The sequence below is a fragment of the Sturnira hondurensis genome, unplaced genomic scaffold (assembly GCF_014824575.4).
Source record: "Sturnira hondurensis isolate 20B ecotype Veracruz unplaced genomic scaffold, ASM1482457v3 Scaffold0006437, whole genome shotgun sequence".
In the NCBI taxonomy this organism is placed as follows: domain Eukaryota; kingdom Metazoa; phylum Chordata; class Mammalia; order Chiroptera; family Phyllostomidae; genus Sturnira; species Sturnira hondurensis.
In genome coordinates, this window is record NW_028079068.1 from 440,143 (window position 1) to 462,563 (window position 22,421).

A 22,421-nucleotide genomic window follows, 5' to 3' on the forward strand; every position below is an offset into this window, starting at 1 on the left:
TTTTAAAATTCTTGTAGAAAAATGTTTAGAATAGTGTCACACTCATACATCCATGACCCACATTAAACAAACGTTACATTTTGCCAGATTCGCTTCAGATGGTGCAGGAAATGAAATGGTAGAGATCTAACTGGGGCCGCCTCTCACCCTCCCCTCCCCTCCCCCCGCACCGCAGGGGGGCCGTTCGCCTGAGGAGGCCCTGTGGGGTCTCTCCACCCTCGCTGCACTGTGTGCAGCACCCCTAACAGGACACTTGTGTCTGAGCTATAAAACTTCGTAAAAATGCATAACATACTTTGGCAACTTGCCTTTTTTACTTAATATTTTTTAGATTTCACCGTGTAAATATTCACAAATGCAGGTCATTCATTTCAACCTCTGTGTGCCTTCCAGTATATGCATACGCCACAATTTATTTATAAAGGAATCCTTTGAAAAAGACTGTATAGAAAAGTTGTATTTTAAAGACCTCCTGGTAAAAGCTTTCGGATACTCTGGATTCCCAAGGCAGAAGAGCCCACCACGGGGTAACCCAGTGCCCCAGGACACGGGAGCCATGCTTGTCTTTCTAAAATCCATGGGCACACAGCCTACGTCCACCTGAATGTAGAAAATGGGCAAAAGCTAAAAGGAGGAAGAGAGAACGGAAACGTAAAAGCTGAAATGCAATGAGTTTCTTAAAAGCTCACCTCATCTGCTCTTCGAAGAACCCCAGTAATAACCTAAAAATGTTAAAGAAAAAAATTTATGGACAACATGCATCTCCTTTATCACAAAAGAACTGGATTTCATTTTCATGGACCACAAATGTGCTCCTGTTCTCTCCCTGGAAATGATGTCTGAAGGTGTACTGGCTCTTGAAATGCATAGGATTCGCCAACAGGGTCAGAGCTAAACTAAATTTTATTCTGGACCCAAGGCGCTCAGTACAATAAAGACGAAGGTAAAAGAATTCTAAACTCCCCACGTTATATTAGCAAAATTACGTTTTCAGGCCTAGAAGATGGGCACAAACGTGCCGCTCACATCGTTTACCCAAAAGGCCCCAGTTCGCCACGAGCAAGCGCACACGCAGGAAAGAACGGGCCGGGCCACCCTGAGAAAACCGCTGCTCACCGATGAGCACGGAGACAAGCGGACGGGAGGCCCTCTATTAAAAGATGCGTTCCATTTGCCTCTCTACACAGTTTACTTTTACATTTAAAACACAGTGCATTGTGTCTTGTGAAAACTGAACCACACCTGGAGAAAACATACTTCCTCATAAACCTGCTCTGCAGAGGCACCGTCAATCAACAAGTATCGATCGGGTGTTGCTATTCTGGTACACTTCCCTCTAATTCCTTTTTCTTGAGGGCATATTTTTTATGGCTGGATTATACCAAACAGACGATGGGAATCTTTCTTAAGATGATTTCGGGGCGTCGAGGCTGATGCCAGTCTCCTCCCTTCACCTCCTGCCTCCATCTGTGCCTTTTAGGATTAAAGGGGCCGCCATGACGTCTACTGCATCTGTGCTGACATGCCATCAGTCTTCTCCACACTTCATTAAAAAGCCATTAAGACAATTACAAGATCACTAGCACAGCCTTTTTAAAAGCAGCTTACTAAGGCTCCCATAATTGCTAGGCCGAACAAAGCACGGGACAGGGCGCTGTCTGCGGGGCCAGCTCCTGAGGCCTGAGCACCGATGAGACCACCACACGGAGGCAGAAGTCGACCCGAGCAAGGTGCCCTGTGAGCTGCGGTCACCGGACGCAGACTGCGCGGAGGGCGACGGCCTGCGCCACGGGCTGGGCTCCTCACCGGTTCCCACACCCAGGGGAGTTTCTCGTCTGCTGCTGGGAAAAGGGCTCTTCAAGGTAACACACTCACGGCCCTTACCGGGCCCAGGTGGGCGTCGGGGACTGGAGGACAAAGGCGGGGCAGCCATCGGAACACAGAGGTCACAGAACGTGTGACAGAGATGAACTGGGAATAAACGGGTGCCTCGGTTAAGGGAAACTCTGCTGCCTAAGAAACATCCCTTGCAACTGAAACTATGATCCCCATACCAGTCTTCAAAGTATGAAAAGCTTAGCATGCCCACCACCATCATTCCTGTTGTCGTCAAATTTATCGGACTTGAAAACAAAGGGCACGTGAGAAAAATGTCACGCTGTGCTTGTCTGAGAAACGATCCTGAAACCTGGAGAGGAAGGAGTCATTTTCTTAAACGATGCCCACTGTATGCCACGGCTCTAAGGGCAACTTTCTGCCCACCCCGCCCCCCAAAGCTGTTTTGGAAGACGGTGGCCGCACCTCCTGCAACGTCCCGTCGCCTCCAGCCACAACGATGACGTCTGTGTTCTCCATCAGCTCCAGCAGTTTCTTGGCCTGGCCCTCATAATCTGTCTGCAACACAAAGGACGCCTTTGGTAAATGTAACATCCCAGGGCTACCGGTGACAGGTTTAAAATACAGGTTATTTTACTCAGTGTAAAAGTTTTACACTGAGTCTTCTCTTAAATCCTGTTTGATTGATAGACATGAACCGCTGAAAGCTAACAAAGCAATATATACGGTTTTCATAGCTCTATGCCCCTGGAGCCAGAAGGGACCTCCCAAACCGTCCGTCAGCCCCTCCCCTGATCTCAGCTGCGCTGTGAGCTCCTCAAAGGGCCATCCCTGGTCCAGGGCGGACTCCATGACATCACTCACCAGTGGCTTTCCTCCGAAGGCAGGGAGTCAAGTGCAAACGCAAATGAGAAGGAGCAATGGAATGAGAAGAGCACAGATTTGGGACCCAAGAGACCTACATTAAGTCTCAACTCTGCTGCTTTTTTAGCTGAGTGGCTTTCAACTCTCGGAATCTTAACTTCCTTATCAACAAAATTAGCGTATTTTGCCATGTATAATGTGCACTTTTTTTGCCCAAATTTTTGAGGGGAAAATAAGGATGTGAATTATACATGGGTAGTACCTGAAATACCTCATACCTATTCTTGTGTTTTGTAATTATGTTACATAAAATTTCTTGTACCATAATAGGTTCAAAAATTAGTGCTCAAATTCCTTTATAATACAAATTCCTTTATAATATTACAAACTATAATATTTATATATTATAATTATAATGTATAATTATAATACAAATATAATTATATATTCCTTTATATAATTCAATATAAATAAATAATGAATTTACAAAATTAAAACGGAAAACGTTTTTCTGAAAGTTTGGGCCAGAAACGTGGGTGCACATTACACCCCGGTGCATATTACACATAGCAAAATACGCTGTGTGCTGGGGGTGGGCAATAATCAGAGCCTCCCCATAATACTGTTGTACAGCCGTATGCAAAGCAATGAGCAAGGTAACCCTTCATGACTGGCACTATACTCAATCAAAGAAGGTTTCCACTGTAGACAGAAATATTGTACATACACTATAGGGATGACCCAAATTAGTCAAAACGTACCTAGGCATCACCATTTTTATTGATAATATTTCATTTCGGCTATATATGTAAAGTAAATGAACTCCCTAAGCCGCCGCCTCTAAAACCAAGCACTGAATTTACTAGACATAATGCAACTAATGCTGAGACAGAAATACTCCCTCCAACGGGCGCTGCACTAGACACTCTAACAGGCAGCAATCAAAGACTTGGATTTCGGGGGCTACGGCATCTGAGCCAGCAAGTCCATCCACACAAAGCAAAGAGAAAGTCCCTGGACCAACACTACTTCATTTTAGGATCAAAATTGATCCTAAAATTATTCTGAAATTCTGAATTTTTATTCAGAATAAAATGTCCTACTTTTACTCTGAAAATTGAAATGACTGGCTTTATATATTTTTTTAAAAACATGCTGATCCTAATTAAAAGAAGAGTTTGTGAGCACCCTGAAATGGATGATTCTTGGGAACTGGCACGGGGCCACTAAGAAGGAAGCCTCTCAGAAGCCCCCTCCCCCTCCCCCCCACATGACTAGTTCCGTGCATCTGGGAGACTCGTCCGACATTGTAACTGGTTTTCAGCAAGGCACCCACCCAGCAATTGGATAATATCCTTGGGGACCAGGTGGGAAAATGTGGAAACAATGTGTGAGAATACAATGACATTAGTTAGCAATTAAGTAACATCTAGGCTCAAAGTGCAGGGCTCAGTGAAGTGACATCGGCGAGGTTCTCAGCGACTTCTCTTTGGGGCTCCTCCCCCTTCAGCCTCCTCCCGCACAGCTCTTTACCAACAACAGAGGTAGAAGGTGATTTACTGCTTACCTCATGGAGACAAAGCAACAGCCCCGCCCCTCCTTCCTTTTCCAACCCCATCCTCTCTCTGGTCTCCCCCAGCTCACTCCACTCCACGCACACTGGCCCCCGCAGTCTCCCTAAATGCCCAAGTGCACTACCGCCCTGACCAGCAGTGTGTGCGGCCTGAGTTCTTCCCCTCTTGGAGCAGCTGCGTCACTCACTCAGTCCCCTCCAGTCTCTGTCCTTGGCCTTCTGAACTAACCTAACGCCTCCACTATATTCAGTCTCTTTACCCTGCTTGATTTTTCTCCTTGGCAGTCATCATTGTTGGACGAATCAAATGTTTATTTATGAGTTTCTTTTCTGCATCCCTTCCTTTCACATTGTGCCTGGAGCTCTTTCAGGAGAGATGGGGAAAGATTGTTTTGTTCTGACTGTATCCCCAATACCTAGACAGGGCTTACCTAAGTGGGCACTCAATAAGCATTTGCAACAAATTAATCAATGAGAGTAAGTGCATGGAGGGAAGAACCAAAATGCAAAAAGATCTTCACTGATTTAACAGACCCTAATTTAAAAGGTTACATTAACAGGCGTAACGCATTAGAGGCTCTGATCTTCAGATGAAATTTTCAAATGCACCAAAAAAGGATTAAAAAGTGCTGTAACGATGCAAAAAAGATGAATCAACACACTAAGCTTACACCTTTGGCAAAGTTAACTCAAAATGGGTCATAAACTTAAATGTAAATTTTTTGGAGAAACCCTATAAAACTTCTAGACTGTGACATAGAAGATCTAGATCCTGGGTTTGTTAATGAGTTTTTAGATAAATCAACCAAAAGCAAGATCCATGGGAGAAAAATTGATAAGTTGGACTTCCTTAAAATTAAAAACTTCTGCCCTGTGAAAAACACTATTAAGACAATTAAAGAACAGGTTTAAAGACCATATAAGAGAAAACACTTGCAAAACATGTATCTGTTAAAGGATACAAACAACTCTAGAACTCAACAATAAGAAAACAAACAAGCAATAACCTAATTAAAAGAGCAAAGAGCTGAACTAACACCTCACAAAGAAGATACCCAGATGGAAAACATGCACATGAAAAGATGGTCAACAGCCTATGTCACTAGAGAACTGCAGATAAACCTACTTCTGCCCACCCCTGTATATACCCATCAGAATGGCTAAATTCAAAACACCGACGCCACCAAGTGCTGACAAGGATGTGGAGCAATGGAAATTTCATTCATTGCTGGGGGGAATGCAAAATGGCACAGCCACTTTGAAAAGGTGGTCTGGCAGTTTATTTCATCGTTTTGAATTTTTATAGAAGTTAATTGAGTCAAACTGATGACATCCTGGGAAGCATGACCTCAAATGCAACCTGGCAGGTTCTGGCAAAGCTAAGCACACTCAATTACACTCTTAGGTACTTGTCCAAATGAGTTGAAAAATTGTCTCCACATGAAAAGCTGCACATGAATATTCACAGCAGCTTTATTCGTAACTGTCAAAATTGGAAGCAACCACAATGTCCATCAATAGGTAAAAAAGGCAAACAAACTGCACAATGGAATATTAGTCAGTGAGAAAAAGAATGAGCTATGAAGCCATGAAAAGACACGTCACCGAGGAGCCCAGGCTGGACCAGTGGAGGAACAGCCTGCTGACCGACAGACTCAGAAGCAGAAAGATGGCTGTTGAGGCAGTTTGTTATAAAGCAATAGGTAACCAGTTTTTTATAAATCTAAATATAGCAACAATTATAGTAAGTGTTCATGGATTAAGTGGTCCAGTCAAAAGACAAAAAAAAAAGAGAGAGAGAGAGAGAATGATTTTTAAAATACCTTGTTTTGATGCCTTTACAAATGACGCACCTAAAATATAAAAATACATGTCCTGGCTGGTGTGGTTCAGTGGACTGAGTGCCGGCCTGTGAACTGAAAGGTCTCTGGTTCGATTGCCAGTCAGGGCACATGCCTGGGTTTCGGGCCAGGTTCCCAGTTAGGAGCATGCGAGAGGCAACTGATCCATGTCTCTCTCGCACATCAATGTTTCTCTACCTCTCTTTCTCCCTTCCTTCCCCTTTACAAATAAATACAATCTTTAAAAAAATAAAACATAAAAATATAAAAGGCTGAAAGTAAAAAGATGTACAAATTATACTAGGCAAAAAACGATCCAAAGTAAGCTGGTATAGTTACTAATCATAACAGGTAAGATGGACTCGGGCAAAATGCAGGATCAGTGGGTGCTACAGAGAGTCACTCAATGCTGGGGTCAAAGTGCAAGAAAAATAAATTGAGACTTGAGTGCAAACAGTCTCACAGTATCAACAGCAAAAAATGGACAGAACTAAGTAGGGAAACAGACGAGTCCACGATCACAGTGGGCGGTCTCTAACACCTCTGTCTCTGAATAGTCTGCAGTCAGAACGGGAGGAAAAATCAGTGAGGACACGGACAATCCGAGCCACACGACAGATGTGACATAAGGGACTGGGTCAGAACCTGACCTCCAACAGCTGACGCAAATTCCTTCCAGGCACACATGAGACGCAGTGAAACAAACCACCAGGCAGGCCACAGCAAGGCTCCATAAATTTTAAAATACTGGAGTTACACAGACTTCACTCTCTGACCAAAACACAGTAAAATCAGAAATCATTATGATAAAGATTTGAAAAAACTTTTAAATTTAGAAATTTAAAAACATGCCCACCTAACACATAGGTCAAACAAGAAACATGATGAAAATTGGAAGATACTTAGAAATTAAAAAATTACACATCTACACTTATAGAATGCAGCCGAAAAAGCAGAGTAAAACATAGAGCTCTAACGCACATAGCAGGACTGAGGGGTGCGAATTAATGACACAGAATCCACGTCACAGTGTCAGAAAGGGACAGCAGGAGAGCAAGGTCCAAAGAAAGGAGAAGAAAGGGAACAACAGAGATAAACCAGAAACTAATACAACAAACGCAAGTGACAGGGCCAACCAAAGGCGGCTCTTGGCAAGGATGAAGTATGTACATTAATGCACCTCTCACAGGACGATCGAGGGAGAGAGAAAACAAAACGAGGGGACAGATAAACTATACGAAGCAAAAAAATGAGATGCTATAGGAACCTAAAAGGTCAAGAGAGGATTTATGAACAATTACTTTGAGAACACGGATGACATGAACAAACTCCTTGACAAATTTACCTTACCAAAATTAATTCAAGAAGAAACAGAACTTTAGTACCTCTAGAGCCATTAAAGAAATCTGACACATATTTTAAAAAATCCCTCAAAGAAATCTCCAGGCCCAGATGGTTTTACTTGTGAGTTCCACCAAACATCCCAGGAACAAACAATGTCAGTCTTAAGTATCCAGCCTCTGGTCTCTGATACACAGAGTCTGGAATCTGCACATCAGGAACTTACACAGATGTCAGTTTGCACACACACCCCCCACTCAGTCCTGGAGGGAGACAGCTGGGACCCTACCTCTCAGACAGACACGCTGGGGAAGAGAGGTGAACGGTGCATGGGAAGTTGGGCTGAATGACCTTTTAATCCCTATGATTTAATGGAAGTGTGTAATGTTAAAAACAGGTTAACCACAGACTCACAAACATATAACAGTGGTTTCCAGCTACTACACATACCCCCCCACACACCCCACACACACCACGCACACATCACTTAAAAGCCAACAAAGTGGTACCCTGAAGCATCTTCTGAGAGAACACAATGCCCTTGAACTTCTTTTATCAGCTTTTCTTCTTACCTAACCCTTGCAAATTCTGAAGCTTTACCATTTAAAATTCCTCACCAGGGATAATTCCTCACCAGAGGGAAAAAATGTTGACTGGTCTGTGGAACTAGCAAGAAATTACTCACTCAAACTTGCAGGTTTTGTTTTTTTCAAAAAGGAATTCTTACAGCTACAACAATTTTCATCTTCCGAGAGACAGCGATTCCACGTCCTACTTTCACATGAAAGGAGTCAGTTATCTGCCTCCATCTAACCCTCCTCTGACAGTGAGAAGCTCCAAGGAAACAAAACGGCTTTCCTTGTCACAGCCAGCACACAGCGTTGACCTCTCTGTCCGTGTCTTCAGTGACACTGATTTCTGCAAACAGGCCAAGAGGAGAGGCCGCGTCATGAGCCGCGGCAGCCGGGACAAGACCGACGCTCCGCAGCAAGCCTCACCTTGACGACGGTCACATCCATGCCAGACAAGTGCAAGATCGGGGCAGCATTTTTTTCAAACAGAGTCCTTGCTTTGCTGTAGGCGAAGGAAAAAAACACAAATATTTTAACACGGATTCTCAAGAGAAGAGCATAAAGCCCAACCACCTTCTATACTGTAGAACAAGAAAGAGAGTAAGACACACAGGCTCCCTTTATTAGTTCATGTGTAAGAAGTTTAACAATGAGAAATGAGCGTCTTGGCTAGGGACATGGACTCCGCACTCGGGGCCCGAAGGAGTTCGGTCTTTGTCTGAAACGATAAGCTCGTATGCATTTGAGATGTTTCAGCTCTCGGTGCAGTTCCCGAGGAAGAATGTGCACCAGACAGAGCCACTCAAGCAAAAATGTTTGATTCAGTCAACAAGGACTTATTGAGCACCTACTATGTGCTAGACAGGTGTAGGAGCTGGAGATGCCACAGGACAAAGCAGACATAAAATGCATGCAATTTAAGTAGAATGTGTTACATCCACGAGGAACTTACTTGTGTTCTAGCGGCGGAAGGAGAGAATATATTTACTCTACCTTTTTTCGCATGGCCCCAGGGAACAGACTGAACCAGAGTATCACTTAATTCTAACCAGGAAACACAACCTTTGCAGGAGAAACATGTCGTTTGTAACAATTTCAAATACCATCTTTACTTCTTAAGTTTTAAACCTGCAGTACAATTCCTGGAAAAAGCAGTACTCTTTTCCATGACGGCCAAATTTCTGCTAGGATAGAGAGAAGCTAGAAATGAACTACAGGACAATCAGCAGCTTCCCAAACTCCCGGCACGGCCCGCCCTTCTCTGAGCTGCCCCAGCACCGGGTCTGCATCTCCTCGGGGACTGTCACACGGCAGGATGATTAGGGGTTTGCTAGGCGGTCTCCAGGACCAGACTTGACGCCCTAAAGACATGGACACCGAGCACGTCCCTGAGTCCCCTGGCCTCTAGGAGTATGCCTGGCGCAGGTGGAACGTACTTATTAAGAACCTAATGAATTAATGCACAAATGAACGCATGAATAGACCCACCCTAAATGTGGACCCGTACATTCGGAGGGGAAATGACATGACTATGACGTAACAAAAGAAACAGTTAAAAAGCCCTTAGAAAAGTTTAAGTGTTTTAAAAATATCAGCCCTGGCTGGTGTGGCTCAGGGGATTGAGTGCTGGTCTGTGAGCCAAAAGGTCACTGGTTTGATTCCCAGTCAGGGCACATGCCTGGGTTGTGGGCCAGGTCCCCGGTTGGGGGTGTGTGAGAGGCAATAGATTGATGTGTCTCTTGCACATCGATGTTTCTCCCCCTCTACTTCTCCCTCCCCTCCCCTTTCTCTAAAAATAAATAAATACAGTCTTTAAAAAATAAAAAAATACACATCATTCTGATAGTGACTCTTGTCCAATTCAGGAGAGGATGCAAAACATAGGAATCAAGGAATACAGAAGTTGCCCAAAGTCCCCAGTGGCGCAGTCTCGAAGCTGAATAAGTGTGGAACATACCAACCAGGAGATTGGCCTTTTCACCCAACTCTTTTCAACTGTTACGTCAGAAACAAACTACTCCTGTCGAAACAGTCAACTAGCCAAACATCTAACTGTTACATCCACATTTACTCAGCTCTCTTTCAGAAAGTTTTCTTTCAACCAGTCACGCCTGCTTTGACTTTCTTAAGAATGTTTTACACTAGAAAGACACAAGGTTAGCCAGTGACCAACACGTACAGACCAAATTCCACATTCTCTACGGTGACGAGAACCACCACCAACGGCAGACAAAATGCAAAACCCTTATTATGAATTAAAATGGAAATTGAGAAGCTTGGATAGACGTTCCCAAGAACCATTTGAGAGACCATCTCAAGCCAAGGGCCTAACCGAGCAGGTGATGAGCAAATCACACAAATCTCCCCTGCCTTTTCCTCTGCTCTGAACACTTCATGGAATGAACGTGAAAGCCTAAACGGAAGGTTCTCCATGCAGCTGGCCATGTCTGCGGCTCACCCCCAGCAGCAGCGGGCTGGGACAGTCACACCGCACACACTCCTCCCTTCTGGACGCTTCCATTACCGGATGGATAAGACAGGATGCGCTGGAGGTGGACTGGCTCTGAGAAGTGAAACTCTGAAGAAGTCTCAATCTGCTATATTAACTACTTGGAAAAATCCATGGGCTCCTTTAAATTAGCCTAAGAAATAAGACTTGAACATCTGGACCTTTATTCATGGCTTTATGTGATGCCACGGGCACAGAAAATGTGTGAAAGTGAAGACATTGATTTCCATCCTAATGTTCCATGTAAAAGATTAAAAACCAGGTGTCATAGTAAGAAATGCATTATTTATTATACAATCAAGGGTGAGACAGCACTGGAAATAAAAACTGTATATACTTGTAGCAATTTCCAGGTTGACGCACACACACACAAGAATAATTACTCCTTAATGCATTATTTACTAATGATAAACACACACTTGTATTGTTTCTTAAAGCTCTTATGTAGCTTTAAACCAGTACTACATAATGATATAGCTACACAATAAATTATAAATTATGTGTCAGGGCAGAGTCGAGATGAGAAAAATAGAGCAATAAATAGCAAAAGCTGTAAAGAGCGATGCCGGGGCGTTTCGGAGCGGCTGCTTGCTGGCACCGCGCAGGGTTCACCTTGCTCAAGGGGACGGCAACTCGAGGGAGGACAGCCTTTCCCAAGCCTCAGCTTTAGATAAAGACAGTATGCTTTTAAGCAAGCATCCATCTTTAAAAATGCAAACTCGTTTAAATACATTTACGTGAACAAACCTAAAAAATAAAGTCTTTAAAAATGTATCTCTTAGAACTAGAAACTCAATATAACTGACTGTAGCCCAAACTGCCATCTATTTTTCTTCATCAGAATTAACACGTTGCTAAGTTACTAGTTTTCCAAAGGAACAGGAACTAGAACAGTCCAAAGAGGCAGCAGGAAGGGTAAAGGCACTTTGGGGATGGGCGGGAGAGCAAAGCGGAGAATCCTGGGAGCCCGCAGGTAAACAAGGGCAGTAACAGCAGCTTCGACTTCCTTTATCCCGCCTTCCTGGGACTTGGAAACCCGCCAGACACTCCAAAGGGATTATCTCACTGCATCCGAAAGGCACCTATTACCCAGGCAGTTTTGTAAGGTTCTGGGCCATTGCTTTTCCCATTTACAGAAGAGTAAACAGAGCGTTTAAGTGAAGTAGCTCCCACAATACGACAGAGCGGAAAGGAGTTTACGGACCTGGTCCTCCAAACTCGCAAGCTCACAAAGTTCTGTGCTACTTCCACCCCGACCACCACCGGCTGCTGAGTTATCTGGGGTGTTTCGACTGTGTTGTGAGGCTCGACGGCTGGTATGACGCAGCAGTCATGCTGTTAGAGGAGAATGACCAACGGGCATTATGACTGGGTGTGTTTAGGGGAAGGAAGCGGCTTTCACAGGCCATGCAGACAGGATTCCCTTAGGCAGAGTAATGGAGCCGAGGTAAACAACCTGTAGGTGAATATCTTAAACTGTTCAACTGAAAAGAAATAAGGCATGACTTGTCCTCACATCTGTGACACCACATGTCATCCCAAGAAAGTACAAGAGAAACTCATTTCAGAAGCTGAAAGCGTTTCCTCTAAGATGGGTAACAAGGCCAGGATGGCCACCACCACCACCTGTGTGCAGCAGCAAACTGAAGTCCCAGCCACAGCAGCCAGACAAGACAAAGAGAGAAAAGGCACCCAAAATGGAAACAAAAAAGTGAAACTCTCCTTGTCTGCAATGACATGATAGTACACATACCGTGGAAAACCTGGAAGGCTTCACGCCAAAACTGTTAGAACTAATAGATGGCTTCGGTAAAACTGTAGGATATGAAATCAATACATAGAAATCTATTGCATTTCTACACACCAATAATGAATGATTAGAAGAAAAATTAAACTAAAATCCCATTTACAATTGCATCAAAAAGTATAAAATGCCTAGGAACAAATTTAACCAAAGAAGTGAAAGACCTTTACTCTCAAAATTATTATGAGACACTGGAGAAAGAAACTGAATTAGATACAAATAAATGGAAGGATATACCTTACTCATGGATTAGAAGGATTAATGTCATTGAAATGTCCTTCCTACCTAAAGCAATATACAGATTCAATACAATCCCTATTAAAATACCAATAGCATTCTCCTCTGAATTAGAATAACTAATACTAAAATTCAGATGGAAACATAAAAGACCCCAAACAGCCAAATAAATCTTGAGAAAGAACAAAGTGGGAAGTATCATGCTCCCTGATATGAAACTACACTACAAAGCTACAATAATCAAAACAGTATGGTACCAGCAGAAAAACTGACACACAGACCAATGGAACAGAACTGAAAGCCCAGAAATAAAACAATACCTGTGGGTCACTCCTTTTCAACAAAGGAGCCAAAAACACACAATGGAGAAAGGAAAGTCTATTCAATAAATGGCGTTGGGAAAATTGGAAAGCCACACGTAAAACAACAAAACTAGACTGCTATTGAATACCATACACAAAAATTAACTCAAAATGGATTAAAGGCAGCTGAAACAATAAAATACATAGAACTAAAATACATGGGTACTAAACCTGTGGACCTTGGTCTCAGGGAAGTTTTTGTGAACTTGCCCCTGAAGACAGAGGAAATAAAAACAAAAATAAGTAAGTGGGACTACATCAAACGAAAAGCTTTCGCACAGCAAAAGAAACCATGAACAAAACAACAAAGCAACCGACTGAAGGGGAGAAGATATATGCAAATGGTTAAGGATCTAATGTTAATATTTAAAATATAAAATGAACTCATGTAACTTAACAACAAAGAAGCAAACAGTCCAATTAAAAAACAGCAGAGGACCTGAACACTTTCCCCACGAAGACATACACGAGGCCAACAGATACATTAAAAAAAATGCTCAACTTCACTAACAATGACTGAACAAAACCACAATGAGATACCACCTATTAGAAGGGTTATCAATAAGAAATGACCTGGGGGAAAGTGGGGGTGGGAAAATGGAGACAACTGTATTCAAACACTAATGAAAAAAAGAAGTAGCGAGTGTCAGAGAGGATACAGACACAAAAAGAACTCTCATTCACCACCGGTAGGAATGGGAATGTGTGCAACCACCATGGAAAACAGCATGGAGGTTCCTCAAAAAATTAACAACAGAGCTACCACGTGACCCAGCAACCCCTCTTCGGGGGTATGTACCTGAGAAACGTGAAACATTTATCGCAAAGATACACGTGCCCCTACGTTCCCTGCAGCATTACCCACAACAGCAGAGGCACAGAAACCCCCTACCGGCCTCCCCACAGCTGAGTGAGCAGAGCGGGCGGCACACGCCGGTACCCACCACGGGCAAAAAAGCGATGGACTGCTGTCCTTTTCAGCCACGAGACGGGCGCTGAGCGTTTTGTGCTAAGTAAGTCAGATGCTAATGTGTGGGATATAAAACAAAGCAACAAACAAACAAAACAAAGGAACAAACTCACTGATGCAGACAACAGCCAGGTGGTTACCAGCGGGGAAGGAGGTGGAGGAGGGAAGGAGACGAGGCTTTGGGTGGTGAGCACACAAGGCAATACACAGGTGATGCGCTAAGGAACTGCACGCTTGAAACCTACATGATTAGCCAACGTCACCCCCAAAATGCAACTGTTTAAAATAAAAGTGCAGAGAGCTCCCACATACTCCTTGCCCCACTCCACACACAGCCCACCCCACAGTCAACACAGCACACCGGTGTGGGACATCTGTTACAATAACGCACAGGGACACGTGAGTGGCATCCAAGGTCCCGAGTATTCTTCACATCTGGATTCCCACATTCCCTCATGTGACCCTGCTGGCCACCAGCCAGACCGGTTTACTCACGGTCCTGCGACACAGCAGGAAGCACACCCAGTCCCTCCTGTCCTAGGCCCCTTTCCACGGACCATCTCCTCAGCCCAAAAGAGGGAGCACTCCCCTGGCACCCTCCCAGGCCTGGCTAAGGCTCACTCCTCCAGGGCAGAACGCGGCTGCCTGTGCCAGCCCACAGCTCTGGGCCGTCTCTGAACGCCTTGCAACGGAGAAGGCCCAGTAACCCACGTCGCGGTGGCAGGGGTTTCCCCAGGGGGCTGCTGTCAAGCAGGTAAGACTGACTTGCGAGTGTTATTCTGGAATGATCAGTGAACTTCAGTTAGCCAGGTTTGCTAAGCACCAGTTAGCTTTACAGTTGGCCCTCTTAACCGTTATTTCTTCATCACACAAAAACCTTATTGCTGGAAGAGTACTGAACCTAGTCTTCCAGTTCCAAACAATCCAACCAGCTGCCTGATATTTCATGATTATCCCCCCTCTTACAAAAACTGAACATGCAACAAGCCACCAATGTCCGTGTAACAGATCGCCTACCCTTTGCACGCGGCGGGGTTGAGGAAGACGGTTGCCTTCTTCACTTGTGCATTGGGAGGAATCAGCTGATTGCCAAACACCTAGAAGGGGGAACAGAAGAGTTTTAAGTGAATGTCCTTTTATTCGGTTAGTGATCACATATATTCTTTCATCCCAAAAGAATTTACTTCCAGAAGATAATAATTGTTACTCTAGGAGAAAAAAAGAATGTTCTTTCATGATTTCACATTAACACAAACACCATAAATAGTAACACAAAAGTGTCCCATTATTTAATAATAAACAAACACCGCTTGACCTACTAGAGGTAACTTGTGTTTTCTCCACGAGCTATGGCCAGGTTTATTATAAACACACAAGCGAGACAACAGCTGCCAGAAGGGGATTTTAATACATTTGTCTTTAGTTTTCAGAGTGTAACCTTTTTCTACTTCAAATTATTACTAAAACTTATTTATGAGGAACCTTAGTGTCACCCATTAACCTTCATACATTTACATACATATCTGAGCTAACGCTCTGCCTGNTTAATAATAAACAAACACCGCTTGACCTACTAGAGGTAACTTGTGTTTTCTCCACGAGCTATGGCCAGGTTTATTATAAACACACAAGCGAGACAACAGCTGCCAGAAGGGGATTTTAATCCATTTGTCTTTAGTTTTCAGAGTGTAATCTTTTTCTACTTCAAATTATTACTAAAGCTTATTTATGAGGAACCTTAGTGTCACCCATTAACCTTCATACATGTACATATATATCTGAGCTAACGCTCTGCCTGCCTCCTCTGCTTTGCTACCTTGAATGATAACCAAGCAGCATCAACTGTGGCAGGAAAAGAAATGCAATTAATGTTCACTAACCACTTAGTATCTGCCACTTCCACACGCATTACCCTTAGTTCTGAGAAACCTAGGAGGTCTTAAACTTTCCCACTTTAATCGATTAGAGAGACAGGCTTCAGAGAGACTTAATCAAAGTCACAGGGTTAATAAATTACAGCCAGCATTTACATCCATCGAACTCCAAAATCCGACCTTCTCCTTCTTTCTCAGCTCCAAAAGCAGAGGAAGGACTCAGAGACAAGGAGATGGAGGGGTGGGGACTAACTAACAGGAGCACAAGATCCGAAAAGGACGAGCGGCACGAAGGGCTAAGTTCCGAGTCTTAGCCGGCGGGGAGCAGGTCTGGGCCAAAAAGGCAGGATTCCAGGGAAGATGTACAAAGTAACTACCGGCCAAATAAAGGTAACAGCCAGATTTTCATTAAATAGTTGCCTCTAAATCTACCTCCGGCCTGATGTCCACTGGAGATCCTTTCTTACCATTGTCTATTTCTTGCTTTAAAAAAAAAAAAATTTTCTGAATGCTTCAGAAAGACATACTGTTTCTTTGTTAAAAAAAATACATTCTGGTACATTATAATTTCTACTGTTTTCAGTCTTACTGAATTAGACCTTAACATTTGGCTGCCAAATCTCTAAATATTATAATTTGTTCTTGTTCTACCCATACTATTTCTGGAATGTGGCCACAAATGATATAATTAACAAGTTCTCGTGCCCACCCAGTTCTGGACCCACAGTGCCACATTCTTCCCCCTTGTCCTGGTTTCTAGTCTCCAGAATACTTACTTGCAACTCAAGTTTCAGGCTGACAGCAGGTTAAGGAGTTTATGTAAGACTGTGATGAGTTAAGTTTACATGAAATTTAAAAAATCAAATTCTTTCAAAAATTTAGACTTAAGAGAAGGGCATAAATAGGAAGCGTCACTTTTATCAAACAGGAGCTAAGTATGTGTGTTGGGAAGAGGAAAATTAGAACAGTGGGAAGAGCCCCAGCTGGTGTGGCTCAGTGGATTGGGTGCCGGCCTGCGAACCACAGGGCTGCAGGTTCGATTCCCAGTCCAGGCACATGCCTGGTTGGCGGGTCAGGTACTAGTAGGTAGTGCACAAGAGGCAACCACACACTGATGTTTCTCCCTCCCTTCCCCTCTCTAAAAATAAAATCTCTAAGAAAAAGAACAGTGGGATGAGGTAAATAAATGAAAAGGTGGAAATAACTCAAGGAACAGAGTCTCTGAAAAAGTAAGAGGGAATGGACTTTGGAACAAAGGTTGAGGCATTTATCTCAGGCAAAGGAGGACCCCACGACCATTCCCTCTTGAAGAGCGAAAGAGAGGGTTCCTCTCCCAATTTCCCAGCTTCTAATGGAAAATTAACTTGTGGTGGGGATCACCTTGACTGAGTACGAAGTTCGAGTTCATTTCCAAAAGAACTTAGAGCCATATGAGATAAAACAAGCGACCAAGTGCTCAAATTCAAAAAACAGATTTAGAATGGTTAGGCAATCATAAAAGAAAGGAATTTATTTCCTAATAGTACTGATTGTCCCCGTCATCCATGAAAACATTTCCGGAAAAACAGTAGGTTCACCACCCACGTTTCCCACTATACATCTCATACCTTTTTCATTTCCTGTTTCTTTTTTTTTGGTATTTCTGCCATAATACCCTTAAATGGCATACAACAAGAAGGCAACTCAATCATGGAATTCACCTGCAAGGTATAATGCACAAGTGTGGAGGGGAAGAGAACAAAAATGTGGCCTTGGACTTGAAAGGATTTACAGCTGAACCATACGGAACACAGCGCGATACAGGACGATTTAGGCGCCCTATCGCGGGGCGGCCAACGGCGCGCTTGGTATGAACTGGCTGTGCTGAGAGTCAAGCTTTAGAAATATGAACCAACAGTTATAAGAAGATCTGACTTTGAGAAGTAACGCCTGCTCTGAACTGATAGCCTATGGGGTTCTTGATGGGGATGAGTCAGGGCTTGGCCTCGTCCCGGTCCTCAGGAACGACTGTGGATGGGAACGAATTCCCCGAACCCCGCCCCAGCCACCCAGCCGCATCCTCGGTAAACCGGCCTAAGGAGGGGGCAGCCGAACTGCTCCGCACCAGACGGTTCACTTCCTCCGCTGGCTCTCCGCCCCATCGTCCCCCAAGTGGGGAAACACCCACGTCTCCAGAGGGGAGGCCCGGCGCCGGCGCCCGAGTTGCCCGCGTCTCCCGCACAGAGGACGGGAGGCGCTGCCCCCGCTCACAGCCAATGGCCTTACCTGAGCTTCTTGGCAGGCCGCTCTCCGCAGCAGGTTATCACTATCAGAGGAAACAAAGGAGAACGAGTGTTAGCTCTAATAAGCAGGTGAAAACCCAAACAAATAAAATGGTTTCTTAAACACGCACAACTCTCCCCTATGAAATACCCGAGTGAAAGGTTCTTGAAGACCTACGACAAATTATGAGCGTGTCTGAAAAACACTTCCTCTGAATGAAACGCGGTGTGAACAACTTCCATATAATGGCAGGCAGAACAACGCCCCCTACAATGGCCACACCCGAACCCCCAGAAGCGGAGGCTCTGCGGCGTCACAGGTGGAAGTAAGCGAGGCACCCGGCGACGGACAGATTCCAAAGGTCCGCGAAGGAGGCTGAAATTAATCACCAGGGTGCTCCGAAGCAGAGAAACTCTCCTGGCTGTGACGATGAGCAAATCCAATTATGGGGGATGGGTGGTCGGACAGAGGCGGCCCTGCGGGCTTTGAGGACGGAGGCCAGGACCAGGGGGACCTCCTGGAAGCTGGAAAGGCAAGGACATGGGCTCTTCCCGACAACCTCCAAAAGGAGCGCAGCCCTTGCCGACACCTGGATTCGAGCCCAGAGAGACAGCGCTGGACTTCTACCCCACAGAGCTGGGAGAGAATAAATCTGTGTTGTGCTAAATCACTAAGTTTGCAATCGTCTGTGAGGGCAGCAATAGAAAGGTAATGAACCCATCCTGCATGTTTCGGACCCAGTGGAAATGGCTCAGGTCACTCGCCAGAAACAAATTTGATGTTTAGTTGCTTCTGCTGCTGTTTTAGCTAAACCTCTTATTTTTTGTATCACTGTCAGACATACACTTTATCCCAAAGGGAAAATTGTGGCATGAGGCAAAATTCTGCCTTTCAGGAAATAGACATACAAGATATAGACATACAAGTCCAGGAAGCACAGAGAGGCCCAGACCAAGACACATCATAATTAAAATGTCAAAGATTAAAGATAAAAGAGAACCATAAAAGTACCAAGAAAAAAGCAGAGTTACCTACAAAGGAGTTCCTGTTAGACTGTTAGCTGATGCAAGTCAGAAGGAACTGGCAAGAAGTATTTAAAAAAAAAAAGAAGTATTCAAAGTGATGAAAAGCAAAAAGCAAAGACCTACAACCAAGATTACTTTATCCAGCAAACCTAGCATTTAGAATTGAAGGGCAGATGAAGTACTTCCCAAAGTAAAACTAAAGGAGTTCATCATCACCAAGCCATTATTACATGAAATGTTAAAGAGACTTATTTAAGAAAAGAAGATCAAAACTATGAACAATAAAATGGCAAGAAATTCACAACTATTAACAACTGAATCTAAAAAACAAACTAAGCAAAATACGCAGGTCGGGGCTGACCTGGGCCTGTACCACCTGGGAAACCCCAGGCCCAGAGCACCCAGCGAACAGCTACATAGCTCACTGGAGCACCACCACCCTGCCCCTGCACAGCTGATCCTCCATGGAGGACAGAGGTTGGTGGTCAGTGGTCAGAGCCAATCCCTGCAGCTGACTGGCCTGGGTAAATCCCTCCCATTGACCTGCCAACAGCAACCAAGGCTCAACCACAGGAGGAGGGTGTACTCAGCCCACACAAAGGGTGCACCTCAAGTACCCAGCTTGGGTGATAGGGGAGGCTGTGCCATTGGACTCTACAGGGCACCTACTACATTAGACTACACTACCAAGACATGGAGTCAAAGCAGCTCTATGTAATACATAGAAACAAACACAGGGAGGCTGCCAAAATGAAGAGACAAGGAAACATGGCCCAAATGAAAAGACAGATCAAAACCCCAGAAAAAGATCTAAATGAAATGGAGACAAGCTATCTATCAGATGCCAATTTCAAAACACTGGTTATAAGGATGCTCAAGGAACTTGGTGAGTACCTCAGCAGCATAAAAAAGACCCAGTCAGAAATGAAGAATACACTAACTGAAATACAGAACAATCACAGGGAAACAACAGTAGAGTGAATGAAGCCAAGAATCAAATCAATGATTTGGAACATAAGGAACCAAAAAACAACCAATCAGAACAAGAAGAAAAAAGAATCCAAAAAAACAAGGACAGTGTAAGCAGCCTGTGGGATAACTTACAAGGTGGACACAAAGAGGCCCACCCCAACACACATCATAATTAAAACACCAAAGGTTAAAGATAAAGAGACGGGAGGGTGAGTATGGGAGAATGGGTGAGAGGTGAGGGGAGTAAGAAGCACCAAAATAAATGAATAAATAAATTTGCCTTTCAAAAATAAAAACATTCTATCAAAATATCTACCCAACATAAAGGTTTCTCAAATGTGTCTGCCGTGTATACCACGAGAGCACTTTCAGCGGCTGACTGCCCACAGGGCCCAGAACCTTCTCCTTGTCATGCCCTGCTGCTGGCACTGCCGAGACAGCTGCAGTTATTCAGGATGAAATTAACGAAACTAGCACCCAGACGGGATGGCCAACACATAATTTACAGAAAAGAATTAAAGGGGGAAATGGGCATTTCATGTGAATTCTCTTTTTAGACCTTTTTCATAACATCGTTGTCCTTGAATTTTGCAGCTTTACAGTGATTTAAACGAAGTTTTTATATTTAAGGTTGAACTAAGAGAAATTAAAAGAGCCAACCATTTGCTTTTGGCCACAGGTGACGTCTACGGCTGCCCAGTGATTCTCCTCCCACAGCCAGGCTGCAGAGGCGGTCTCAGGGCCCACCTCGCGGCGGCTTCCACCAGAAAACCCTACCCCGGGCACACACCAACGCTGCCCAGCTGAAACCTAGGACCGAGGTGCCAGTAAAGCCATAAAGACACCAGTCCCCCCGAGTGCATGCTGTACCGTGACAAAGACTTCACAGGCACCAGACCCTCGTGAAGTCCAGCGCACAAGGCCTTTCCGGCCAGGCTCAGTCCCACATGCCTGCGTGACGCTGCTCCACAACCACCCTGTGGCAAGAGGAGTTATCCATACAAGCTCCTCTCGCCTCCCTCACCCAGGATTCACAAAGAGCCCTGCATCCCTCTCTGCCTCCCCATCCCTTTCCATCATTCTAGCATCAACAAGCGTACACGTGCACACACACCCAGAGGAGGAGGTAAGTTCAGGGTACAAACTAGTGAAATCATTTAAAATAACTAACGTGTCCACAACCCTTTACAGCTAGCTGCCTCAATACCTCACATCCATAACCTCTCTACACAATGACAAGGGATCACACTGAACCCTCAGCAACTGCTGGGCCACAGACTACATCGAGGCTCCAGGCACCTGTGCACTGTGACCAGTCCCTGTGGACTGGAATCCCCCGTCCAGCTTCCCCAGCCCAGGGTTTCACAGCATCCAGCCTTGCCCGGCTGGCTGCTCCCTCAACCACTTGCTTTGGGTGTGTTTTCTAGTTCAGGCATTCACCTGTGCCTCCAGTCTCGTACCTATAAGCACACCCTGAGGGTCATGCTGTGCAAGCCCTCTGTGCTTCTGTAGAAGCGGAGTGCCTGTCTCTATGTCCCTGTCCTTTCCCCCAGCGGCTCCGCCCTTCCTGCGGAACAGGCCCCTGAAGGTGCTGGGTTCTCTGAGTCATAGTGGGACCACCTTCCACAATGTGTTTCAGCCACACTGACACTGTGGCCCTCGCTGGAAAGGGAACAGCCCCGAATTTGTGTAAGAATATGGGGTGGCACCTCGGATCATTTTTTCCTAAATTCTTCTTTGCTAGAAGGAAAATTTTGACGGTCGACTGGTAATTAAGAATATTATTAAAGATGTCTCTTCTGAGCTTACTAACACTGCTTGATTTTATCAGAGTGCGATTCAAAAATCAACACTTTCTGATAGTTTCCTGAATGTTAACGTGTCAAAAGGAATACGCTGTCAGTATCACTTGTCAGAAAGCCGGAATACGTATGAATTTAGATACTACAAAGGAAAGTCTCATTGTAATCATGCTTCTATTAGATACCAAAAATGGTGTTAACCATCTTGGTCTCACTCTGTGAACCAAGCTGTTTCTGAAAATCAAACATTCTCAAAGAAAAAAAGAGCTCTCCCATTAAGGCGTTCTGATGGCCTACAGCAAGCTCCGCAAACTACTCCAAAAGAGCAGTCCCTCCCTGCTTGGTGTGGCTCAGCTGGCTGAGCACCATCCCATAACTGGAAGGTTGCAGGTTCGATTCCCCATCAGGGCCCATGCCTGGGTTGCCAGTTTGAACCCTGGTCCGAACGTATACAATCCCCAGCCGCAGTGTGGAAAGCCTGCAAGGGCTGGAAGGTGACCGACACAGGAGCCTGTGGGCAGGTGGGGGCAGCTGGAGGCCACCGGCCATGGCAGTGGCAGAAGAGGAGGTCTGAGCA

The 22,421-nt window shown here is 44.7% G+C and overlaps 1 protein-coding gene across 2 annotated transcripts in view; it reads right to left on the reverse strand.

Moving 5' to 3' along the window:
• AGK (acylglycerol kinase) overlaps positions 1-22,421 on the reverse strand; it is a 75,329-nt gene that overhangs the window by 27,234 nt on the left and 25,674 nt on the right. For both annotated transcript variants that reach the window (XM_037049056.1, XM_037049055.1), the window contains exons 3-7: positions 18,049-18,088; positions 14,927-15,006; positions 8,454-8,529; positions 2,302-2,394; positions 690-722 (exon numbers count right to left, since the gene is read on the reverse strand). In XM_037049056.1, the coding sequence (XP_036904951.1) occupies positions 690-722; positions 2,302-2,394; positions 8,454-8,529; positions 14,927-15,006; positions 18,049-18,088 (322 nt within the window). The remainder of the gene's footprint in view (positions 1-689; positions 723-2,301; positions 2,395-8,453; positions 8,530-14,926; positions 15,007-18,048; positions 18,089-22,421) is intronic.